General features: G+C 40.8%; 2 protein-coding genes across 11 annotated transcripts in view; one reads left to right on the top strand and one right to left on the bottom strand.

Annotated features, from left to right (window-relative positions):
- Nucleotides 1-21,519, bottom strand: part of MED12L (mediator complex subunit 12L) — a 333,058-nt gene that overhangs the window by 110,709 nt on the left and 200,830 nt on the right. The window lies entirely within an intron of this gene.
- On the top strand, nt 640-21,357 carry GPR87 (G protein-coupled receptor 87). 4 transcript variants are annotated; one of them, XM_047728066.1, is made up of 4 exons: nt 643-920; nt 1,422-1,632; nt 15,938-16,069; nt 20,237-21,357. In XM_047728066.1, the coding sequence occupies exons 3-4, from the start codon at nt 16,036-16,038 to the stop codon at nt 21,277-21,279; spliced, it is 1,077 nt and encodes a 358-aa protein (XP_047584022.1). In that variant the 5' UTR covers nt 643-920; nt 1,422-1,632; nt 15,938-16,035; the 3' UTR covers nt 21,280-21,357. The 4 variants fall into 4 exon arrangements, with proteins under 4 accessions (XP_047584031.1, XP_047584022.1, XP_047584012.1 ...); XM_047728056.1 differs by having other exon boundaries at nt 1,331-1,632; XM_047728047.1 differs by lacking the exon at nt 1,422-1,632 and having other exon boundaries at nt 644-920.

Genomic DNA, 21,519 nt, shown 5'->3' with positions numbered 1-21,519 from the left:
CCATGACCTGACCTGAAGGCAGATGTTCAACCAACTGAGCCACCCAGGTACCCACTACTTTATTTTTAAAAATGGAATTTAAGGGATTGGGTGAGAACTCATCCCCACAATAAATTTATTTAAAATATTTTGAATACTGACATTTGTGTATATGTAAAAATAGGTCTACAGATCTCATCAGATTCTTGAGTAGAACAATAGGTTTCCAATGTTATCAATCACAAGTATAAGCACATTTCTATTTTAGTTTTTAAACAATAAGTAGAATAATATCTTAAAGGATTTGTCTCATAAAATATATTCTGATTCCTTTTAATCCAACATTAATCAGCAGGAAGGTTGCATGCGTATTTTCTAATTAGCAACAGGAAGCTCCTCCACCTACATGAGAAAGAAAAAAAAGAAAGGAAAGAAGAAAAAGAAAGGAAAGAAAACAAAGGACAGAAAGAAGGAAAAAGGCAGACAGAAATTACCTAAACATTGGGACTGATTTAGCAGGGGCCAACCCCAACCTGACACTTCATCTCCTCCTCCTTAAACAGTCCTCTGGCATTCTGAGCTCCAGCCCTCTGTGTTCCCTTCAGGTGAATCACCGTCAGATTCCTGCAAGTTCAGGAAATGCTCTTCCCCGGTCTACAAATCTCACCTACTCTCAGATGTGAGTCATTTACATTAGCAAGAGAGCAAGTTGCTCAAGCTGTTCGGAGCAGGACAATCTCAAAGGACACCCTCAAGGGGCCCAGGGGAGAACCCACTTTCTCCAACAGGGGAGAAAAATGCTTATTTCTCATGCTGTGCGAGAAAACCCACTTCTCTGTCAACTATAGTTTCAAGGCTTATTCTTAATTAGAGTTGAGGAGCCTGTTTCAACTTGAAGACACCGTATCAGGTGAATGGACACCCAGACACCGCAATGAAAGGTAAATAAAAAAATTTTTTTCAAATTTTCTTAAAAGCTGTGGCTGATAGGACACATCACTAGACTGTAATTATCCTTCTGCTTAAACCTGAGGTCTGAAGAAAACGTAGAAATGAGAATACTAACTGCATAAGATAATTTAAGTCTTCCCTCTCTGGGAGGCAACACATTCCCAAACAGGGGCCATATGTTCTTCATGAAGCTTCACTGTTTCCAACTGGGGCGGGTGGAAAATGTAAATTGTGTATTGTGCCTCCAAACATGGAAACGATGACTTGGAAATCACTTAAGTTAAAAATTTTTTATCACATTTACTGTATTCAATGAGTAAAATTCATAGTGTCTTGTGTTTCTCAAGACCCAAAATGTACATTTGTTTCATAATGTTTCATTCACATTTTTTTTAAGAAGGAGAAACCAAAAGAAAAAAGATAATTTTCTGTCCAAATTGCTTCATTTTGATAAAAACATCTCAATCTTTTCATCGTGCCACAACGAACAGGGTGATCCTCATTCCAATTCCTTCAGAGATCATGTTAAAACATGTCCGGAAAGGCACTGAGAAAACCGCCCGGCTACCGACAAAGGGCTCCAACACCTTAGTTCGGCCTCACATTCAAACTGTAAGGTAGCTTTTGCTTCACTGAGAAAAACAAAAAACAAGCATGAAGATTTGAACTTGCTGAATTTATAACAAAGACATGAAAAGATAGGTGAGCTGCAAGTAGGGTGACTTTTGATTCACTAGGTTAACATTTACCTACTAAGGAACTCTGTATTACTAAAACTGTATGGGGCAGGGAGGGCCAGGCACTGATCATATTGTATATCATTATTATCTCTACCATTCTGAAGTTAACAAAAATCTTTCCTTCTTGAAATTAGGAATCAAGGAGCTTCTCTTAGTCCTTCAGCAACACCCTTTGCTAAGACTATCATTTCCAACACCTACTTGAAGAGTGTTTTTGGTATACATGGGTGAAGACAGATGGCTGGAGGGATAGTTGGATTCCTGAATACCATATTTAAGGATGTAGGTCAGGGGTGGAGGAGACAGGAGTAATTAGCAGAAAATCATAACTTTCATGAAGAAGCTAAGGGGAAATTTCCTAGCCAGAGACAGTGTGCTGAGAGGGATTACTGCACTCAGGGAAGAGGGTGGGTGAAGGGAGACCAAATGAGAATTGATGTTTTTCTTTAGGTTACCAGTGTGCATGCCCTCTCTTCTCTGTGCGTGCCTGCTCTTCTTCCTTCCTTGATATCTCAGGGTTTCGCTTCCTTCAAGAACAAAAAATATTTCATGCTTTGCCCTTGTAGTCAGAAAATGCCACAGAAATTTAACATAGAGGAGACAAGAATAGTCATTTGCTTTTTGTATGCCTCTAAACAGGAAAACTAAACTAAACTAAACTAAACTAAAACCCCCTCAAAGCCTGTCCTAGTGAGGGCAAGACAGAGTGAGGCAAAATCTAGGTAAAATCACCTGGAAGTAGTCTACAGTCTCTGGGACAGATGCTCTGTGCACAGGCAAGAGACAGTAGTTTGATTTAGGGCAGAAAATCCAGGACCCACCGCAAAAATGTGAAGGGTTTGAAAACTGTGCCAAAAGTTATCAGAGTGAGCTGGGCAAGCCCCTTCTCCAAGAGCTCACTGACATCCGTCACAGTAAAATGTGGGGATCAGATCAGATGGTCATTAGAGGGCCCTTGCACCTCTCCAGTCCCACAGTGCCACATAATATGTATATATATATTTATATATAATATATATATATACACACAAACACATATACACCAATTGGTTTTCTTTCTGTGTTATTACAGAAAAATAATTTAAATTTAAATTTAATAATAAATTTATTAATTAAATTATTATATGATTATATATAATTATTATATAATTAATTAATTATTAAATTAATAAATACTAAATTAAATGTAATAATAAAAATGATTTAAATACTAATAGTTGAATATCAGAATTATTTTTCTTCTATTACGTGTTCCTAAACAGAGACACAACTACAATTTTAATGGTTCTCCATTCCATTCTGTTTAGGGTAGCTTAAGTTATAGGTAAGTACGCTGAGGTACTAGAATTGGTTACCAAGAACCAAGACTTGGCTCAAACAAAGGAATACTTGGAGGGGAAACTGGGTGGAGCCAAACATGATAAGGAGAACTGATCCTTTCCAATTCTGTCCCAGCCAACTACATAATGCTAATCAAATCCCAACCTCTTTAGGTTCCAGATTCTTCCTCTCCAAGAAGGAGATGAATACAGTTTGTTCCCACTTCCTCAGGTAGAAAGATGTGCACCAATACAAACACCAGGGTCACCTGCAGTTCTTGTAGTTGTGACCATCAAAAGAGAGGGGAGAGCAGAGGCAACCATGATCTTGTGATTAAAAAGGAGATGAGATGGGGGGAGGGGTTGAGGGAGGAAAGGGAAAACACACCATAACAATAAAGTTTTTTTTCTTAAAGATTTTATTTATTTGACAGACAGAGATCACAAGTAGGCGGAGAGGCAGGCAGAGAGAGGAAGGGAAGCAGGCTCCCTGCTGAGCAGAGAGGCCGATGCAGGGCTCGATCTCAGGACCCTGAGACCATGACCTGAGCCAAAGGCAGAGGCTTAACCCACTGAGCCACCCAGGTGCCCCAACAGTAAAGTTTTAACAACAGAACCAACTGAGGGTTGATGGAGGGAGATGGGGGGGGAGGGGCTAGATGGGAGATGGGCATAAAGGAGCGCACTTGTTATGATGAACACTGGGGGTTGTATGTTAAGTGATGAATCGCTGAATTCTACTCCTGAAACCAATATTGCACTATGTGTTAACTAGAATTTAAATAAAATTTAAAAAAAAAAAATTAGTTTCCAACTGAAGAAAATAAAAACATTTTTAAAAAAATGTATGTAGTTGAGGTGAACCACCTGGAAAACATCAGGGTGAAAAAGAAACAAGACTCAAAACATTCTGCTTCAGACCAAAGGTCAAAGCCAAACTCCTTCCTGACGTGGTGACAATTTTTTTTTTCTCTTTAAGTAGGCTCCACATTGGGCATGTAGTTCAAAAGAGGGCCCAAACTCCTGACCCTGAAATCAAGACCTGAGCCGAGACCAAGAGTCAGATACTTAACCAACTGAACCACCCAGGCACCCCAACCTGGTGACAATTTATTTTTTGTTTTGTTTTGTTTTGTTTTTGTTTTTTTAAAGATTTTTTTTTTAAAGATTTTATCTATTTATTTGAGAGAGAAAGAGAGAGAGCATTAGAGGGGAGAGGTCAGAGGGAGAAGCAGACTCCCTGCTGAGAAGTAAGCCTGATGTGGGACTCCATCCGGGGACTCCAGGATCATGACCTGAGTCCAAGGCGGATGCTTAACCAACTGAGCCATCCAGGCGCCCCTCTGGTGACAATTTGTAAATACTCTTCCTCCTTACGTGGCAAAAATGGGCAAAATAGAGTTTGTCCTCCATCTTGTACCTAAGTAGCATATTTCATCTTTTATTAACATTCTTATTAACCGAAGATGAAAAAATTTACACTAAAATGCATTCGAAGAAGAGCACTGTTTCACTTGTTATAAGATATCACATTAAGTCATTGGAATCAGTGACTCTTACTAATAATGCAATTTCTGAAAGCAATTTCTATCATTTTGGAAAGAGAAGGTAATTCCTTAAACGACTTTCTCTAATGTATTAGATAAAACTCATGACACACACTGCCCTTCTAGCCTTAATACTAAAACAACAATCACAGGGCACCTGGGTGGCTCAGCTGGTTGCGCCACTGCCTTCGGCTGGGGTCGCGATACTGGAGTCTCCGGAACGAGTCCCGCATCGGGCTCCCAGCTCTGCGGGGAGTCTGCATCTCCCTCTGACCTTCTCCCCTCTCATCTCTCTCTCACTCTCTCAAATAAATAAATGAAAGCTTTAAAAAAAATTCATAACACACATTGATAGCTTAATATATGCCCAAGAGCACTGTGTATTTTAATCCGTATTTTAAATGAAGAAAAAGCTTCACTCATCTATAAGGTATATACTGCCATTACCTCCATTTTACAGCTGAGCAAACTGGAGTTGAAAAGTTACCCAAGTAAGCAGCAGAGCTGCGCCCCTGAATCATGTCTATCATCAGTCAGCCAGCCATACTGTGCAAGTTCGGAGTCAATGCACTGTTGGCTATTAGTGACCTCTTTTTGATGCATAGTTTGTAAGCAAAATTATATAGACTTGTGATTTACTTCCGGTACCACTTGACTGTAGAAACTAAATGACCGTCTTGAGTACATGATAGCCCCCCACTATGGAGCTACTTTACTTCCTAGTTTTTCCAAAGGAGGCATCACATTATAATCAGCACATGAACCCCCAATTTGTGTAGAAGCAGCAACAAAGGGGCAGTTAAGAACACAATGCTCAGACTGACTTGTGTTCAAATCCAGACTCTTGTCTCTCACTAGGTGTGTTAATCTAGGCTTTCGCACTCAGCTGTCTGCTTAAAGAACCTCTCTAAGATTCAGTTTATTTGAAAAATGGTGGTTGGGGGGATGGGGAGAGGAGGGTACTACTCTTACAATACCAAGGAAGCATTGAAATAGTTCACTATAAGCTAAGCACCAGTAAAACAATCTATAAGGATCAATATCCCATTCAATCATCAAATCAATCCAATGATGAATGTTTTACAGTAGAGAAAACTCAGGCATAGGTAACCCGCCCGAGTAAATGAAAGGTCTCCAACTTGAATCCAATGTCTTTTACTAAATTAAAATGTATCTAAATAATTCAGAACCATTCTACCTGCAAAATAGTATTGGCCAGCATTTGCCAAACCCTCACTCTTACTAATATTGTTGTTGTGCCTTACAAGATATAAACACAAACACAGACTTCTTCTCTGTTAGCAGAGGAGCATTAGCCAATAGCCTGAACATACTCTCAGGTCAGAGATGCTGGCCTTCAGCCACCAGAGCAACTCTCCAGAGGACAGAGAGTAGGGTCAAACTCTGCAGAAGCCAGTATAAGAGAGGGCAGCTGAAATAAAATCATGGAAGGTCCCTGCACTAAAGATGCTTCTGATCTAGTTAAAGGAAAGTGGTAACAGAGACCAGTTGGGCTGTCAGCACTCAGCAGCGTGGCTTCAGGCAGGGAGCTGGCAGAAGAGGTGCAAGAAAGGAACACATGGACATGAGCTGCCTCAATACTGCAGGCACCACAGGGCCTGCCACACTCCATTAGGGATGGACGACTTCCCTGCTCAAGCCTCTTCCTCCTTCTACCTACCAGACACAAAGGTTATAAAGGAAACTGAAAAGAAATTAGCAGTGGCCTTCTCAAACCAATTTGGATAGACTGGCTAAAAGAAAAATTGGAACAACTACAAAATTAATTGTTTACTGGATGCCCTTACAAAGATAGTCCTTCACATCATGACTAGGTCCCATGTGGCTACTCAGGGCCCAGAGCAACATACAAGACTTAACTTATCAGAGCCACAATTATTTTTTAGTTGTTTCAACCAAACATTTTAAAGGTCTACACAGCCAAAATTTAAACAAGATAAAGTCTTGCATTGTGTTGGAAGTGCCTATGTAGTACTCACACCATATGCAGCAAAATGAATGAATAAAAGACCAGTGGATGCCATCAAAAACGTAACTACTATATGCAGGTAGCAGCGTATTATGACCACTGTTGAAGAGACATTTCCATTGTATGTATTCAACCCCAATATTCCCCTTTCCCTGAAACATTCGAATTTTATGCTTCAGTAATATATTCTAAGAACTGAAATTTCTCAAGTGGTAGGCATATTAGGTTGAACTATATGAAAATTGCCATTTTTACCTATAAAAATAATGTGTCCATGTGGTTCAACCTAATACATCAGCAATAAGGAAGAAGAAACTTTGGAGTTCTTTGAAAGAGCATTCATCCCAAATTAAATACACTGCAATTCAATTCTGAAATCCTATAAACCATCCCACAGCTTGTCTTACAAACTCATCAATTTCAGTTAAAAAGGAAAATACTAAGGAAAAATTGGTAAAAATGAGGAAGAGGTTTGGAGCAGGAATCCTATAACAAGGCTCTGGGTCCCCCTAAGGCATGAACAGAAACTCCAAGGAGAGGCCTGACATAGCCCCACCATGAATGAAGTTAGATGTCACAAACTGTAACCCACAGACAAATTTTATGTGGTCTGCTCAGTGGGTTAACAAAATTAATCCATAATTTAAAATTCATGTAATTTTATATAAAAATCTGTTTTTCTTATAAATCAGATAGTCTGGTAGCAACTGACCCGCACACTTGTATAACAACAATCCAGAGCCTAAGAGTGGGGCAGCACCCCACAGATCATGCAGTCCCCAGCCCTGCTGATTACCTCCCCGACGCTCCAGCTGTTAGCTGTGTTTTATCAGCCTACTGATACTGTTGGATGATTTCGCCTTAGACCTGGCTCACTTTTTCTCACTGACATGACCTATAGGGCTATATTTGAATTTTAACTCTCCACTCTAGTCTTTTTCCTTAGTGAGCTGTTCAGAAACATCAGAGGAATGTTTGACCAGCTTTCCTCCTAGTCTCTGGCCGTGGCTTTCATGAGATCAGCTGCCAGTTCCTATTCTCTCAGCCCTCGCTGGATTGTACTCTTTTCCTTCAGATGGTAAAAGAAGATACACATAAAGATAAAAATGGCAGAAATCCACTAGGGTCAGATTAGTTAACGGGAGGCCACATTCCATGAGAGCCTAACATTAAAGCAAATGTCTCCTGAGCCTCACACTGTGTTGTCAAGTACTATGCTGGACTCTGGAGATAGAAGGATTCAGAGATGTCCAGGCATTCAGGCAAACAGGAAAAATGCAAAGTAGCTAGAGACCTGAACAGCCAGGCTAAAAACCATAAACAGCTAGAAAACCTAGGGACTGAGGAGTGCTGACACAGTACAGAGGGAAACATGTTAGTCTTTGAGAAGAGGTGGCAGATCAGTGAGGCTCAAAAGCCTGCCCAGTGGACAAGGGAGAGACAGACAGGGAAGGTCTGGTGCAGGAGTGTGGGAGCTGCCAAGTGGGCAGGTAGACAAGATCAGGTCAGCAGGGTACCTAGAGAGTGGCTTGAGAGACAGAAAGCTCGTGAAGGTTATAATGAAAGGAAATATGACAGGCAGAGGAAAGAGAAAACATAGGTGACAAATATTATAATAGTACGAACAGACAGATTACTTATTTCTCCTAGTTGAGCAACTTATCATCTTTATACATCAAACCAGAATTATTTTGATTCAAATATTCCCACTAGTTTGAGAATCACTGTTCTAAAAATAAGGTAATTAATGCCAGTGAGGTTGACAGTAGGAATTGCTTTAAAGAAAATGTTCTATGTGTGCATATGTGTGTGTGTTTGCAAACACACATATGTGAAATTAATTATATGTGATGCCAGATCCTTTTATTACATATATATGGGGAGTGGGCAATTTATTTCTTCTTTTTATAAGAGGACAAAATAAGAAACAATGAGGATTTGATGATGATAAAGATGTAAAATATCCACCAGTACTGAAGACCTCATTAAGGAGTTTTTAAATTGCTAATAAAGGTAAGGGAAGAAACTGAAGGAGGACTTGTCTCTTAGGAATCAGTCTTTTCTATTAATTTAATTTGTTTGATTAAACTGTGATCTGAAGAATTAGGGTAGCTAACCTGACACCCATTCTACTAATAGGTACTCTCTTGAGAATACTTACCCTTATCCATAGCTAGAAAACCATAATGATGACCTTATTGGAAAGATGAAAATCACCTCCACCACCATCACCAGGAAGAATAACATTAACTCTTAAGTTTAATGCTTAAGCCATGGAATGACTTTTCTGAAACAAGGAACAGCATCTCATTAAGCTTGTGGAAAACATTCTTCCTTTCTTCAGGATGGTAACCAAACTAAACTCTATCTGGGATCGTAAATTCCAAGAATTTTTCTTTTTTAAGGAACCAGAAGTTACTTGAAATATATTTGGCTCCACATACTCATCTAAAACCACTACTCTGGTTATTGAAACTACAGCCTGTAACCTCTCTAACCAGCCTCTTCTATATCAATAAGGCAGAATCCAACTTTGCCAAAACAGAAAGCAAAAATATACACTTTAACTCCGTAAACTGTAAAATTTAACCATATGACTAATAAAAATTGTGTTACTGAGGAGAAAAAAACGTATTTGCCCTGCATTACACCCTTATATTATTGTAGTGCTTACAATATAAAATTGACTTTATATTTATTATCACATGACATCTCAAAGTACCTTTGCGAGCTAGGCCAGGCATTCACTGCTTTCCTCGTTTCAGAGATGTGTAAGTTCAAGCTCTGAGAGGTAAAATGTTTTGTCCAGGATCACAGACTTAAATACTGAGTCAAAAACTCAATACCTGCCCAGGTCGGAGACACTGGCCAGGCTACCTCTGAGCTTCCAATAATAGAGCCAAATGTCAGAGCAGAGACGCTCTGGGGTCACAACAATGGAAGCTCATTTCCTGGCTTTGCCTCTCACTGTGGGTGATGTTGGGTAGGTTGTGGAATCTCCCTAATAATATTCCCCTCCTGTAAAAAGGGAATAACCAGGTTTGGGGATAAGGGTATGAAGAAGAATTAGACTCAAGCCTTGCCTTCATGGAGTTTACTACCCACTTTACATCACTCCCAAATAAATACTTGTAAAACAAGTGGTCAGAGGTCAAAAATATGCTAAATCTCAATGTGAACCAAAATACACATAATTTTAAGCTATAGATGTCAAGTGCAACTCTGGAAAGAGAACTTTAGAGTAGGACCTGAACAACCTGAATGAACAATTGTGTACTTTGCATTCCAACACCTTTGGGATGGGACTCCAAGCAGGCATTAATGAAGTGCCCAATGATGAGAGTGACCTCATTTTATTATAAAAACAAGTAAATTATATCCAGTGAGATAACTTGTTTCTTTCCCAAGGCCTCCAGCAAAGCTGTTAACAGTGTTGGAAAACCCTCACTCCCTCCCCCTCTCTTCTTCAGATTTAAATTGGGAAAGCTTCTTGGGTTAGAGGCCATTGCAAAGGCAAGAGAAGCTGTACCTTTCATCAGAAACGTCATATTAGATGTTTTTTATGAGTACTACATCTTTACCACTGATACTTCAGGACACTGCAGCACTATTCCCATTATGAGCTACTGACTTAGCTAGAAAACGTAGTAGGAAAGTTTTCTTTTCTGTAAGATCTGAAATTCTCACAGTTTTGGATATGAGCCTTTGAAGAACAAACTGGAAGGTGGAAGACAAATAGGAGATAGACGACGCCACCAAATAATCACTCCACAAAACGATGAATAGCTGCGACCAGGGAGCGGGCACTTACTGGCATTCCCCTTTCAGATCTTGGTCGGAAGGGCAATAAGGAGACCTGCGCAGACAGAGAGAACGAAGGACTGGTTGGGTCCCAGTAGGGATAGCTGCTGGCTCTTCCTGCTGCGGCAGGTTCCTCCCAGCTAGGTGCAAGGGGCTCGCCAAGCATGCTGAGGTCGAACATAGCAAATCTGAAGAAGGCGGCTATGTGCCCAAGGTAGCAGTTCAGCCCTCCTGGATGCAGACCCTTCCCCTGATGCTCCCGTTACCCTTAAAGGGGGACAGCAGAGGGCTGGATGGACACCCAGCACACCTGAGCTCAAGTCTCTATTCTACCACTTATAACCTGTCCTTCCTTGGGACCAAGAATCTCATTCTCCCACCAACAAAAGCAGTTTAAGAATAAGTAGTAAGGTTTTTGCTTAAAGACCCCAGCCCAGGACTCAGCACAGTGAAAAGATCAACTGTGACAATAATTCTCAGGTGTGAGCTAAGTAAGTTCTCCCACCACTATTTTTCTGGGTTGCTAAGAGGTAAAAGGAAAATCATTTGGAGAGAATGCTAAGCTACGGTCCCTAAAGCAAGAAAATTCAAGACTCGTTAGGGAGGAGAACAGAGGAAAAAGAAGAAAAATATATTTATAATTTAAACAGAACATTTGATGATCCATATAGTTCAAATATAGCCACATAAGATTAAATGATAAATGGACCAAAGGTTACAAAATCAGGTATCTGCAGGATCAGACAGGTACTACTCCCGAAGTGAGGAGGCCCAGGTATGTCAACAGAGAGTGCTGCAAACAGGTAAACCGGAGTGCACTTCCCATTGGGAAGAGGCAGCAAATACCGCTAGAATGCTCCAGCTCACTGTTTGCAGATCTCATTTTTCAGGAGATGATCCAAATCTGGGTTCTAATGTGAATTTTCCTGATGTTTTCAACATTGTTCAGGTTAAACAAAATGAGATCTCCAGTTTAGAGGACTGGCAGTCCCTTCACCAGCTGGACAGAAAAACAAACCTCCCCCTCCCCATCTCCTACCCTCCAAAAGTAAGCTCCATAAAATCATTCCTCACTTTTATCCCCCGCAGTCTAATACAACTGCAGCTTCAGTTTCAATCAGATCTGAGCTGAATGCTGACTCTACCCATTTCCTGCCATGTGAGTCAGGGCAAGTTAATTACGTGTCTGAACCTTGGATCTTCCCACCTGGGGGAGAAAAGGGAATAAAAAACCTGGGTCACAGAACCGCTCTGAAGACTATAGGAAACATTAGCACCTAGTCCAAGGTCTAAGATAAAGGAGACACTTGGAAGGCCTTGGTCCTTTCCCTCTACCCACATTTAAAAAGCCAGTGTACAGCCAACAACAGCTAACAAAATAGTCAAAGGAGGGTATCAATGGGTGGCAGAAAAAAAAAAGAAGAAAGGGAAAGAAAAGAAAAGAAAAACAAAACAAAACAGGTCTCTAAGCCTCGATACCATCTAACCTCAGGAATGGCTGTGAGGCTTGGGCCTACCACAGACATCACATTCCTGAGTGCTTTCATCAGCTCTCAGAGTGGGGAGCAGTAGGTGGCCCAACAGGATTCCCACCCATGAACGAGGTCCTGGAACCAAGCCATTACTGCCACTGTAGCCATCCTCACTGGGACACCCTGCAGGAGCTGGGACATGAACGGGGCACACGGCTGCCCTGGAGTCAACCACACAGGGAGCCCTGCAGCTGGAGAACAAACAGCCATCAGAGGAGGCTGGGAGACAACTGCAAGGAAGGGCAAGCTCTGAGAGCTGAAAGATCCGTCAAAGGGCTCCTAACAGGGTGGCTAAGACAACAAACCACATGACAGTACCAGCGTGAACAAGGTGGCGAGAATTCGGCTCCCCTTGTGGCCAACCTACCAGTCCCCAAATGCATCCCATTGTGTACCTATGACACACAACAGGAACGAACAAGACAGCCCCTACCCTCTGCAGCTCTGCTAGCTGCCTCACAAACATCCTCACTTTAACCTTGCATACGAGGGACGTAACATCATACCATGCTCTACATGAGGAAATGGAGGGTCAGAAAGCTGGAAGCTAAGAGGGCTGGGCCTGAAAGCTAGCACTCCAGCAAAATGCTGCCATACTCGGCTAGGAATAAGGGCAAGGGCAAGGAAATATTTTAAATGCCAGGCATTCAGTGGGAAGCTTAACAGAATCTTCCATTGGTTGTATGCCTGTCACTCTATTTCCCATCCTTTTCTCTCCTTCTCATCACAGGCACACTTTCTTTGAAATTGTTCCCTCACTTCCTTACCTCACAAACATTACTCAACCGTCTGTCAACAGGCCTCTGCCTCTGCCCTATGCCACCCACCCCAAACCGACACACACGCACAGTACAACACGTGCAGCCCTGGCAAAGATGAACAGTGACCTCTTTGTTAACTGAATCCTATCCAATGGCACTTTGCTCTCCTGTATTACTTGATTTCCCTGCAGGATAAAACGAATCCTAGCTTCTCATTTCTTGAACTTTCTTCTTGATTCACAGGACATTATTTTCCTCTAATAACTGCCCTGCTCTCTGGCCCTCCTTCAGGCACTTCCCCTTCCCTAAGAATGCTCTTTAAAAGTATCAACATCAGCCCTGTCCCATTCTCACTCTACTGGATAGGTTCCTCCTGGGTAATCTCATTCCATTCCCACCATTCTACAATGGATCTTCTGTTGACCTTAAATGTGTATCACCAGCCAGAAGCACTCCTCTTAGCTCCAGACCTGTACCTTCAATCACCTAGCAGATATCACATGAATACGTGAGCATCCTCAAATCAAAAAATCCAAAACTGAATTCTACTGAACCCTTTATGCAATTCTCCTCTCATTTTGGCCCTAACACCCCAAACACCTGGGAGGCCAATACCCCCTCCTCTCCCTATTCAGCAACATCAGGCTCCAGTTTCCTATCTCTCCATCACTCGATACCATCATCATCCACAGATTACTGCACCTTCTTTGGCCACATTCAGCCTTTCCACATGCTTCTTTCCCATTGGACCTTCAGCAAACTTGCCACAATTACCAGCATCACCGCAGCCATTAGAACCTCTCTGACTCCCACTTCCCCTCATCAGGATACATCTCTTTTCTGGGTCCTCCTTAAGGGTTTTCTGTGGTCTCTTGCTGCTGCTTGTGGTTCACCCACTTCTAGACAATGCTCCTCTTCCAGCTGGGTAAACTATATTAGAATTCTTATTATTTAGTAAGGTGTACGTGAAGCCAAGAGGAGGCGGGGGGGGGGGGGGGGGGGGGACATGTAACTTGGGAAGAGAGAAATGTAAAAATCAAGATATATTTGTCAGGTAAACTTCAGGAAATGTTTCCATGAAAGCTTGATTCGAGGAAAAAAAAAAAAGTTTACTGAATCCAAGGATCATTATTATGAAGATTAGAAAACTAAGCGAAAGAAAGAAAGAAAGAAAGAAAGAAAGAAAGAAAGAAAGAAAGAAAGAAAACTAAGTGCTTCAATCATCCTTTCTGGTAAACTTTGATAAGTAAAAACAAAGCTGAGTTTCACCTTCTTGTCTTGGTTTAAAAAATCCTGCAACATTTGCACCCAAAAAGGAAAGATTCTTAAGAGCCCTTATCATCTATGCTCTTTGAAATAAAAAAAAATACCTTTTTACCACCCACTACGTACTACACATTGTAGCAACTGGACATGGTACCTAAATTATCAAAGACAGGATTTGGGCAGGGAGGGGAATCACTAAAAAATTTGTGAGCCATTATTTTCCATCTACTACTAATCTAGCACCTAAAAGTCATGTGATACTAGGAACAGAAAAGAAGGGCAAAGTAACAGAAAAAGATATAAAAAATTTTTTTTAAATTAAAAAAAAAGAAAAAAGAAAGAAAGCAACAAGTGCCTCTCCATTTGCTGCCAAATTCTTCAATATACTTCTGCCTGCAAAGTGCTCTTTCCCTGTTGACTCAGCCAATGTAACTGCTTACTCCAGCCAGAAATCTGTGTTGTACTTGAAGGAGAGGAGGTTACTTGGGTCTCTTTGCAGCTCTATAGTATATGAGCAACATCAGGAAAGAGACATTACTGTCTCACAGGGTTTCATGAGCAGTAGTGTGACTTCCCGTACAGCAAATCATTCATTCCATAAAACTGTCTGACTTTAGCACATACTTACCAACACAGTTCTCAAGATTTCTTCTTTTATCAACACTTCAGAGAAGCCAGAAAACATAGAATAGACAGGGCTGTTTGAAGGAGAAGTAGGGGAAATGTTCTAAAGCATTCAATGTTATAGGCACATATGATCTCAGTTAATCTTTAAATAAGTGTGTGGAATCTGAAGCATGGAAAAGGTCAGGAATTTAGCCAAACGCACATGCCCATCACTCAAACCCAATTAAATTATTCACTCCTAATCATACTTTGAGATTGAATGGAACACAGTTATCACAGAGAAATACAGGGACTTAACAAGACAAACATTCAAACAATATTAAATTCTTAAGGGAAATCTACGCTTGAGGAAAACACAGAAGCCGGCTCACCTAAATTAGAGTCCTGACTGGGATTTTCTAGGTTCTTCAGGGCAATTCCAGAAAGGTCAGGTGACTTGACAGAGATCACACAGCTGGTTAGTGTAAACCCAGAACTAGAACCCCAGAGATTATAAGAATAGGATACTAAAAGCATGTGAGCTTATAAAACACTCTTATTATCAGTGCTAGATTAAAAAAAAAAAAAAAAAGCATTTTTTAAACAATTTCTAATTGCATATAAGTTGATCACAGATGCATTTATTATATGCTCAGGTTAGGGGGAAAATAGAATTCAGTAGAAGCAGGGATGGGATGATATAAGTTAACACGTCCCAAGCACATTCCTAGACCTAGGTTCTGATAACCGTCTTTGGACTATTTCACATAATCTTTATTACAATCCTGAAATATGATGATTATGATTCTCATTTCAGAGAAGAGGACACTGAGTCACAGAGACATTAATAACTTTCCCACAGCTATACACTGGCATTCAGACAGACAGCATACACAGAAATGGTCCTTCCTCCATGTCAGGCTAGAAAAGGACACAGAAGGATGCAACTCTCCTGTGGCACAGCTGTTTGTATCCAAAGAGCATGGCTTTTCTGAACTGTGAAAGCACATACATGTATGTTTAAAGAAAAGATAGGGGTGTCTGGGTGGCTCAGTTGGTTGGGTATCTGACTCTTGATTTCAACTCAGGTCATGGTCACATCCCACACTGGGCTCAGAGGGGAGTCTGTCTGAGATTCTCTCTCTTCCTCTCCCTCCACCCCTCTCCCTGCCCAGCTCTCTGAAATAAATAAAGCTTAGGAAGGAAGAGAGGGAGGAAGGGAGGCAGAAAGGAAGGAAAGGAGGGAGTAAGGAAGGGAGAGAGGGAGTAAGGAAGGGAGGGAGGGAAGAAGGAAGGGAGGGAGGGAAGAAGGAAGGAAGGGAGGGAGAGAGGAAGGGAAGAAGGGAGAAAGGGAGGAAGGGAGGAAAGGAAGGAAGGGAGAGTGATTAAATTACTGTGTTCATATTCCTTCCTAATCCACCCCCCCCCGGCTTTTTTTTGCCCAGGACTCAAGCCAATAATAATCTATGCCGAACCCTGCCCTCAGTCATCCTCAAGTGTTTCCTGACACGTATTTTTGCTTCCAGTCCATCACAGCTAAAGAATGGGGCTCAACCTGACACTTGCAAAACTACCAGGTAAGCCATAGGGGAAAAAAGCGCACAAAAAAATCTTCCTTGATCAATAACTGATACTTATACTGTATGAAAATTTGGGGTTTTATTGGCCACCGAACCAATTAGCAAAATACACCAGCATTTAGCCTGGCCTTTCATTAAATATAAAACAGGGTGGCACAGCATCACCGAGAGAAATTTAACTTGCTATTACTTAATTCTGAGCTTTGTTCCATCTACAGACATCTCAAAAAGGGACAAGAAAGAAGATTAACATTTGCGGAAGATTTTTATACCCAAACTAAAGTACCTACTACTTCCCAGGTATAATAATGTAAAAACTAAGGTTCACTGAGGTTTCCCAGGAGGCCAAAGACCACATCTTCCTCCTCTCCTGGGGAATTATTTCAACCATGACCACACAAGGGCAGCTGTGCCATGGTAGTGACACCCTGTAATTTGCACAACCCATGTGTTTCATTCCTACCAGGCAGGTAGAGCAGTGACATATTGTTGATACTTTCACATTTTGTGCCAAAGAGGGACACACCCCAATGAGCAATAATGTAGCTACACCGAAAGCAAAAGGACCAAGATTCTTCACCACTCTATCATTCCTATCGTGACTGCAATTGAGACAAATTGTAGTTAATGACTTATGTTACCAAGTGAACATCTACTAAGTACTAGAGTCTGTCCTGGAAATAATGTTTGCAGAGAATTTAACTCTTGGGAGATCTGGCAAAATGGCTACAGTTTATTCTCTTTTACAAAGTTATGAAGTGACTAAACCAGCACAGTCAAATAGGACTTTCTGCAATGACACGAAGGCCCTTTATCTGCCCTGCCCAATAAGGGTAGTCACATGGAGTTAACTATGTGTGGCTACAAACACCATACATTTCTCCAACACACCAGCACAGACAGCCACATCCCACCGCCTCAACACCTGTACAATACTTCTCTCACACATGTGCTGCCATCAAATGTTAATTTACTGTAGAACTAGAGTTCTATGCCATTGCCTTTGTTGATATAATTTAAAAGGAGCTGGTGGAGGAAGAGCAGGAGAGAAATCTGCACCCTCAATTGTCACTCTTTATCAAGCTCTGAGCTAAATAATCCAGGTAATAATAATGTCCTAGTAAATAAGGAGTGTGTGAGAAAATAGCCTTTACACTGTAAAAACACCTTCTAATTTTTCTTAATTGGATCACCAAGCTACCTGTCATTAAAAACCTTCCCTAACTATGCCAAGTTTTTTTATTGACAGTGAAGAACAACATGATAAAATCGGCCTGGGTGAAGAGAGCCACATACTTTTAATGGCCATTGTTCCTGAGCAGAATACTGTGCACAGAAAGGCTTCTAAGCACACCAACTAGCTTTGGAAAAACTGGGGGCAATGACACAGAAGAGAAGAAATAATAGGAGTGGCTGGCAAAGAAGAAAATAACACAGACTTGATTCTTTAAAAAATCAATTAGAGAAAATTCTCTATATGAAGTTTGGAGCCTTCCAGAGCAAGTCACAGACAACAAACCAATATTTCCCTCTCTTCTACCATATTATTTCATAAAATAGCCCATAACAAGCTTAACCACTAATTTGCTTAAGCTGCATTATAAATGTGGAATTTGTGAATGAAGAACCAACCAAGCCCAGGCTTATCCTACTGAATTAGAAAGTCCTGTATTCCAAAATGTTAATCCTATACATAAACTAAGGAAGCAAATACTAGGAGGTGACATAATCAACAAGCTGAACACCAGACTCGCAAAGCCACAGTAACCGCAGTGGAACAAGGCCACTCGCGCTTAATATTTACAAGTTAGGAGACAGAGTATTTGTTAAGTACTATTTTTGACCTTCTGATTTAAGACTCCATCTATAATAATAATCATAAATGATCAATAAATCATCATTGAATAAGAGTGCTTCTTCATACAATTAAAACTTTAAAACAGAATGACATACTGAGCAGACACACCAGCCTTAACCAACCCTGGGAAGTATGGACCTTTCCACCCCACAGTGGCTATGCACTGCCGTGAGGCAACACTGGGCTTGAAATAGTCCATGGTGATCATGCTACAGTAGTGAACCATTCTATTCGTACTTACAACGGCTTTGAAAACCATTCGTTAATTGCCATTAAGCACAGCCATCGTATCAGGATATGATGTGGCTGCCCCTTTCCAGTCTGTGTCCCTTGGCTGGACCACTGATCCTGATTAAAACTGACTTGTCCTCTCTCGATTTCCCACAGGGTTCTATCCTGGGTTAGAAGAAAGTGTCTGTTAATAGTTTAATTTAGGAAATTAATTCAAGCACTTTCTCAACCCAGGTAAAACTGCACATCCTGGAAAGCTTCTCATAACATGGATGCTGATGGGGATCTTGTGGTGCAGAAGCAGCCAAGAGTCCAACATTTCATTAAGTTAAAATAGGCTTGAATGATACTGTTCAAGACAATATTTGAAACTGGCAACAGTAATGTAGATGGCAGCTGAATCAGGCATTTTAAACTTATAAAGCTCAATAATACTGTGGGTCTCATCGTAACAGGCTAGTCCAGATATAAATTACTAGCCTGTGTAAGGATATTACTGGCAGGAAAACCAGTCTTTAAAAACACTTGTAGCGGCGAATAAAAGGAAAAGAATTATAAAGAGTACAAGGTTATTTGGGAAGAGCCTACCCTTAAATTTTAGACAGCAATTTAAGAACCTGCTTTTGGATTATAATCATCAAACTATCTCCCCTGTTTCGTTTCTTCAAAGAAGGTAACCAAAATAGATACTACACTGCCTGTTATGTAAGGAAATGAGGACAAAATTAGTGTTGTTACCTCTAAAATAGTATCATTCCAAAACATAACTGTCATTATCATAAACACGATTAATTAGTAACAAATAAAACTTCAGTAATGACCTTCTTCCTAAACTTACATCCAAAAAAGTTCATTTGAAAATTGTGTTAGTCCAGGTTTAAAAGAAAAAAAAAAAAAAACTGATAACAAAATATAACTGGATGGCCACAAGATTTATTGGGGGATATGCTTGCAAGGGATTGCAGACAGAAAAGCAAGTCCAGCCCCGTGCAGGAAAAAGGAGCAAGGAGGTCAAGTAGGAAGGTTCACACTACAGTGCAATATGAAGGGAGTTTTCACCAGCCTGAGGAGTCTTCTGGCCAAAGTCATTTGTCAAAAGAAACTCTTCTGTCCCAGGAAAAGTCTTGTCTTAGTATCCTTCCTGTGTTCAGTTACTGACTTAGAGCAGCTCTTGGGAAGCATCCATGAGCAAGAAAATGGTGGCAGGCTCAGCCCTGAGCTAGAGCTGCCTGTGGATTTTGCTCTCTTCAGCAGGAGATGCACAAGACCCATTTTCAGGGTTGCCACATAAATAAGAGGCCCACACACCATGTTCCTGATTATGTGATAGAGTGGTATGGCATAGGCCTTTAACAATATGAACTAAAAACTCAAAAAAAAAAAAAAAAAAAAAGTAAAAGGTTTAAAATTTTTATCTAAGTGCAATAGATATAATGTAGGCTTGTAAACAAAAATAGGTATGAGCCTAGAACTGTTTTTGACAAATTGCTCTCCATGATAATAATCTTATATGTTAACAACTATTTCCTTTTGTTTCTATTCCTGGCAATGGTCCCTACCAAAGGCTCTTACATTCTATAAGCAAGCCATGGGCAAAAACTTCAAAATCATCCAGTAGTTTTACTTTCTCAATCGCTGATGATTAAGCAGCTTAAAACTCAGAACAGCCAGTGCTAGCCCTTTTATTTTCATTACAGGAAAATCCAATTTTCTGCCCCCAGATTTTTTTGATTCTATTTGTAATGATATCAAACACTAAATTAAAAATCAGGATAACTGGCACTGGAATATTAATCTTCATTTTCAAAAGACTGGCATGAAGAACCAGAAATACCACATTTTACACTCAAGGGACCTCACCGTGTATGTGTCTGGGGAAAAGGGATGAGAGGACTGGAGAGAGAGGCCACCAACACTGGGGCCACTCAAAACAGTAAAAATGCACTACAGTAACTATTTAAATTGCTAAGACATTTTTTAATTTGCCCAAAACAGCAGTGGCCTGTAAGGGAGGCAGTAGTCTGCACAGCACACATGAGAAGCTCTGACATCCCATCTCCCCACTTCTCTTACAGATAATGAGCTGCACAGCCAAGGGAGTCATGCTCCAAGTAACATGAGTGATGGACCCGGAAAGAACACCACTGTTAACAACGAGTTTGACACGATCGTCTTGCCTGTGCTTTACCTCATTATATTTGTAGCAAGCATCCTGCTGAACGGTCTAGCAGTGTGGATCTTCTTCCACATTAGGAATAAAACCAGCTTCATATTTTATCTCAAAAACATAGTGGTTGCTGACCTCATCATGACGCTGACATTTCCATTTCGAATAGTGCATGACGCAGGATTCGGACCTTGGTACTTCAAGTTTATCCTCTGCCGATACACTTCAGTTTTGTTTTACGCGAACATGTACACATCCATCGTATTTCTTGGGCTCATAAGCATCGATCGCTATCTGAAGGTGGTCAAGCCGTTTGGGGACTCTCGCATGTACAGCGTAACTTTCACAAAGGTTTTATCTATTTGTGTTTGGGTGGTTATGGCTGTTCTGTCCTTGCCTAACATCATTCTAACAAATGGCCAACTAACCAAGGAAAATATTCACGACTGCATGAAACTCAAAAGTCCCTTGGGAGTCAAATGGCATGAAGCAGTCATTTACGTCAACAGCTGCCTCTTCGTGGCTGTGCTGGTGATCCTGATCGGATGTTACATAGCCATATCCAGGTACATCCATAAATCCAGCAGGCAATTTGTAAGCCAGTCAAGCCGAAAGCGGAAACATAACCAGAGCATACGGGTGGTTGTGGCAGTGTTCTTTACCTGCTTTCTACCCTATCACTTGTGTAGAATTCCTTTTACTTTCAGTCACTTAGACAGACATTTAGATGAATCTGCACACAAAATTCTGTATTACTGCAAAGAAATGACACTTTTCTTGTCTGCATGCAATGTGTGCCTGGATCCAATAATTTACTTTTTCATGTGTAGGTCATTTTCAAGAAGGCTATTCAAGAAATCAAATATCAGAACGAGGAGTGAAAGCATCAGGTCACTGCAAAGTGTCAGAAGATCGGAAGTCCGCATATATTATGATTATACAGACGTGTAGGAGTTACAAAGGCCATGAGGCCTCCTTATTTGTTGGAGTCAAAGTGTACAGAATGTAAATAAATGTTTCTTTTGATTATCCTCGCATCAGCCTATCAAAATACGGATAAAAGAGAACAAAAATGGTATGAAAGTTGGGGATAATGTGGAACTAGGAGAAACATAAAGGCGTACCCAAAAAGCAAGCTAAGTGAGAGGTGGTGTGTAGCCGAGTGGCAGGTTCATGACTAGGGTGTCCAGG

This window comes from Lutra lutra, chromosome 1, assembly GCF_902655055.1.
Source record: "Lutra lutra chromosome 1, mLutLut1.2, whole genome shotgun sequence".
Classification (NCBI taxonomy): Eukaryota; Metazoa; Chordata; class Mammalia; order Carnivora; family Mustelidae; genus Lutra; species Lutra lutra.
Note: the sequence above shows the minus strand (reverse complement) of the source record. Positions and strands in the feature narration are given on the sequence as shown.